At 37.7% G+C, this 5,067-nt stretch overlaps 1 protein-coding gene across 1 annotated transcript; it reads right to left on the bottom strand.

Moving 5' to 3' along the window:
- Window positions 1-4,312: 4,312 nt before the first annotated feature.
- Window positions 4,313-4,822, bottom strand: LOC132628451 (uncharacterized). Its single transcript, XM_060344232.1, has one exon. It carries the CDS (start codon window positions 4,820-4,822, stop codon window positions 4,313-4,315), a length of 510 nt encoding a protein of 169 aa, XP_060200215.1.
- Between the last annotated feature and the right edge of the window lie 245 nt (window positions 4,823-5,067).

Raw genomic sequence — 5,067 nt, 5'->3', positions numbered from 1 at the left:
ACAATCATGATACATTACATAAACAACATATTAAACGCATAAAGAAGCAAAAAATGCAGAAAATAAATGAGGAAAGGGGAAATACCTCTTGTGAGTGCAGCCTTGTATCGAGATTAAAACTTGTAGATTCGCTCCTCCAAACCCCAAACTCAGTCACAAAAACCCGTCAAAACAAAGAGAATAAATTCCCCTTCTTTTTTCTTAAAATTCTTTACTCGACTCAGGAAATTCTAAAGATTTCAAATAATTCTTTTGAAAAATCTTTTAAGTGTTTCGAGTCTTATGAGTATATCTTTTTAATATGCTCAAAAAAATTTTCATCAACAAAGGAATAAGGCCTCTTATAAAGAAAACCTCAAAACCCCAAAACCCTCTTTAGCCGATGTGGGATAACTCCCCTCCTTAGGGGTTTCCTCCTTACATACACATTGTAGGGTTAGGATTAGATGCAAAAATAAACAAAAGGTCAGATCTTACCCTTGAAGGGTCGATCCATTGGTTCTTCATAAACCAATGAGATTCGTAGACTCAAAACCCACAAACAACCAAAAACAATTAAAACATAGTAGAGTATCATCGTTCAACATTCAGAAAAATAAAGAAAACGTGGTAAAAAAGACGAGATAACACTTCGTTTGGGTAGAGTTAGGTGAAAATCGGAGGAGGCAATTAATGTATTGCCTTAAATCAACCCACCATGCCTATTAAAGCCTTGCAAGCTCTGAATCTTTGCTGAAAATGGGGAGATGACGAGAGGAAAGAGAAGGTGGCCCTGCAGCGGCTAAGGTTTCCTTCAAAAGAAACCTTTAAAACTATTTAAGGGTCATTTTCTTTGCCAAACTGAAAATAATTGTGGGGCTTTGCCCCTTTAGAAAATGTCTTGGGCCGGGTCTGGCCCTGTTGGGCTAGACTCGGTCCCAGTAAAAAAAAGATGGGGGGTGGCCCAGTTTGCATCTATATATATATATATAATGTCGTGGGCCGGGTCTGGCCCTGTTGGGCTAGACTCGATCCCAGTAAAAAAAAGATAAGGGGTGGCCCAATTTGCATTTATATATACGAATATATATTAATGAACCTATATTAATGTATATATATATATAGGGAAATAAAATGCAAGTAAAAAAATTAAAGAGACTGATTTACTAGGTAAATTAATTAAAACTAAACAACCAATTAATTTAAAAGTAAAAATTATTTTTCACAAAATATTGAATTTACAGGCCTGGGCTTAATTGAGTTAAAGCATGAATTTTCTATTTTCAATTGTAGCCCTATTGGACTAACTAATTGATTATTTCAATTGCAGCCATAATTAAACATATAATAAGCAATTTACAAATATAACTATAATAATTATCTAAATTAATTATAATTAATTTGAGAATTGCCCGTATAAATGGAGTATGCAGAAATAAAACTTTGGGGTAAAAATGATTATTTATTCCAATCAAATAAATTTTCTTGAATTAAAATGGGGTAAATATTTGCTGATCAATTTCTAATAATTTCGCAATTAAATAGATAGCTATTTTACACTACTTTCTGGTTGAAATTTGTAAAATGCATCATTAATTATTGTGAAATAATTAGCCAAATGATTTACTATAGAAATTATGTTACCAAACAATAAAGGCGAAATATTATCTGCATGGTTTATAAAATCATCCTGTTTTCTAAAAAAAAAAACATATATTTCCCCATTTAATATTCAAGTATTTTGGGCAACTAAAATAGATTATGGGAGATAAAAAATTAGGTGTCAACAACTGCCGTTTCGGTGTTCGGGGATGGCGGGACCATTCCCGATCAACGAAATTTGACTAACGCTGATTTTTGACTGACCTAAGTCATATTGCCCCTCATTTTGTTCAATTTTTTGAAATATATGGCCAGACCCTGGTTTCTAACTTTCCTACATATCTCATGTTTTAAGAGAATTCAGGCCATTTGTAGTTCGACTCAATTATGACTTATAAATGCAAAAGTAAAGCAAATACTCAGATCCTCCGGCTATCAATTTGGGAAGTCTGGTGTGATTGGTAAGAGTGTGACTGACTCTCTGGCCTTGAATTCTCCTACATATCTCTGTTCTTGGGAATCAAGTCACTTGTAGTTTGACTCGATCGGAGGAAAATGGTATCCTTTATTTTGAAATGCCTTTGTGTGTTCCGGTGTGTGTCTGACCGGTTGTGGAATTATACAAACAAACAAGCGGATAAAAAAAATAGGCAAACTTTATGTGGCTAAGCATAGTGAGGAGTGGTCTTCCAAATCCTGGCCGGAGAGCTTGACTCTTATGGGCACCTTATCTCGACCGGTTACGTAAGAAAAAGTTCCATGTTTGCTCTGCAATCTGTCTGGATTTGATTTGATCAACCTACTCTATTTGGTGGCTACAAATCTGCTTCCATCTGCTGAGTAACGTTGATTTTTTGGATGACGAATACTGCAGTCTCCTGACCAATTTTATTGCTTTGTTGTCTTGCTATATCTAGCAATTTATGTGCACTGCTTCTTGGCAATTGAAAGAAATGCCCTCTTGGCACGTTTGTATGAATGGCCCTCTCGACAGTAGGAAAATAAACATGCAATGGCCCTCTTGGCAGTTGTATGAATGACCCTCTTGGCAGCAGAAAAATAAATGTGCAATGGCCCTTTTGGTAGTTTGTACGAATGACCCTCTTGGCAGTAGGAAAATAAACGTGCAATGGCCCTTTTGGAAGCTTGTATGAATGGCCCTCTTGGCAGCAGGAAAATGAACATGCAATGGCCCTTTTGGCATTTTGTATGAATGGCCCTCTTGGCATGTTTATATGAATGGCCCTCTTGGCAGTAGGAAAAAAGAAATGCAATGGCCCTCTTGGCAGCAGGAAAATAGATGTGCAATGGCCTTCTTGGCAAATAAGAAGATATATATGCAATGGTAGATATGGCCCCTTCGGCTGAATCGTCTTTCTTTCATCCTTTATTCCGGTTGTGACTCTCTTGGTCAGATATGCTGTATTGTTTTACTGTGACCTTTGTGGACAAACATTTTCCATTGTGGCAATTTCCAGTCATTTTGTAGCCATTGTGGCTTAATATTTTGCCCTCATGGCCATTTTGCATCCTTTTATAGCCCCTACGGCTAGATATTTGCCCCATTGGCATTCAAAACCGTACAGCCCTTGCGGCTGGATATTTTGCCCTTATGGATTTTTAATCTTTTATAGCTCTCGTGGATGGATATTTTCCCTTTTGGCATTCAAAATCTTTCATAGCTCTCGTGGTTGGATACTTAACCCTCATGGTATTCTGATTTTTCTTAGCCTTTGTGGCTTTTGTCCTTGGTGGTAGTTAAAACCTTATGGCCTTTATGGCTGGATATATATTCTGAAAGCCGGATCTCAGCAGCGGTCTGGACCTTCTTTAGCAAAACGATTCTTGCACATGAAACAAGGTTAGAAAAAGGATCGTCTTCTGATGCCCTGGGGACCTGCATCAGAAATGGGTTAGTTTTTTCCTATTTTAAGTTGATCCGTGTTGCCGGCGTTGTCGCATCTTCGGCTTTCTGGACCTGAAACCCCTTTAGCTCCAGTATTCGAAAGATAAACCTATTTTGATTATGCAGAAAAATCATTTTTGTAATGCTACCATAAGAGTATCTAATTTGTGGAAAAATGAAAGCATTATTAATTGTCATGACATGTGCTTTGAATGAGGGAGATCCTTTCTTTCGAGACTAGGGTTTTTTCTTCCTTACGCAGAATTTTTGAGACCTTTTCTCAAAAATTCTGCCCCAGTTTAAATCTCAATCTATGAATTCTCATGCCGAATCTTCTGAGAAATTTTGAGGTCTGCCCCAGTTTAGAGTTTTGGGTTAGCTGAATTTTTTGTAGTGGATTGACAGCGCGAATTTTTGAGATCGTCTCAAAAATTTTGCCCCAGTTAGGCGTGCAACAATCTTTGCTCCTTTGTAAAGTACCATCCTTGAGGCTTCCTATGGGTTTTCTTGGGTCTTTCTTTTGGTGTGACCAAGCTCAAAGAGCGCCTATATATCCTGTCACAATAGGAATTCAGGTCGAACATAGTTCAAAAATTAAAAAAAATGGATTTTTGGTTTTTACTAATAAAACGATAGGGTCCCAGATAGACTGCCTACGTATCCCACCGCGGGGAAATCAAGTCATTGCGTAGTCCATAAATAAAAGTTGTTTTGTTTTGCCTATCCATTACAAAATGATTACAAGCAAAAGGAAATAACTAATACAAGCAAATAGAATAACGATTACAAGCAAAAAGTACTATTACAAACTGAGGAACTCCTTCTTCATGCATAGTAGCCCTTGATTGTATCTGAGTTGATTGGCTTCAACCACTCTTGTCTGTCCATTTCTGCCAATCCTATTGCTTCTCCAAAGAGGACTTTACGGACCACATAAAGACCTTGCCAGTTGGTAGCAAATTTCCCTTTGTATTCATCTTGATGTGGGATTCTTTTGAGCATCATTTGCCCAATTTGAAAAAGTCTGGTCTTGACTTGCTTGTTGAAAGCTCTTTCCATCCTTTGTTGGTACAATTGACCATGACATACGACAACCATCCTTTTCTCATTGATTAAAGATATTTTCTCATATCGAGCTCGGACCCATTCCGCATTGTCCAATTCTACTTCCTGAACAATTCTCAGGAAAGGTATCTCAACTTTGGTGGGTATGACTGCTTTGGTTCCATAGACCAGCAAGTATGGCGTTGCTACTGTTGAAGTTCTCTCTGTAGTACGGTATCCCAATAAAGCATAAGGCAACTTCTCGTGCCAACCTTTGTGATTATCAGTCATTTTCCTCAATATCCTTTTGATATTTTTATTGGCTGCTTCTACGGCTCCGTTCATTTGAGGCAGTTAAGCTGTCGAGTTTCGATGGGTGATTTTGAATTGCTCAGAGATATCCTTTATCAGGTGGCTATTCAGATTTGCTCCGTTGTCTGTTATGATGGACTCGGGCACACCGTATCTGCATACGATGTGGTTTCGGACGAAGTCCGCCACCGCTTTCTTTGTTACTGATTTGTGAGACGTTTCTT

The sequence above is a fragment of the Lycium barbarum genome, chromosome 2, assembly GCF_019175385.1.
Source record: "Lycium barbarum isolate Lr01 chromosome 2, ASM1917538v2, whole genome shotgun sequence".
Taxonomy (NCBI): Eukaryota; Viridiplantae; Streptophyta; class Magnoliopsida; order Solanales; family Solanaceae; genus Lycium; species Lycium barbarum.
Note: the sequence above shows the minus strand (reverse complement) of the source record. Positions and strands in the feature narration are given on the sequence as shown.

Coding starts and splice junctions, on each gene's coding strand:
- LOC132628451 (XM_060344232.1), bottom strand. CDS start 4,822: ATGACTGATAATCACAAAGGTTGGCACGAGAAGTTGCCTTATGCTTTA.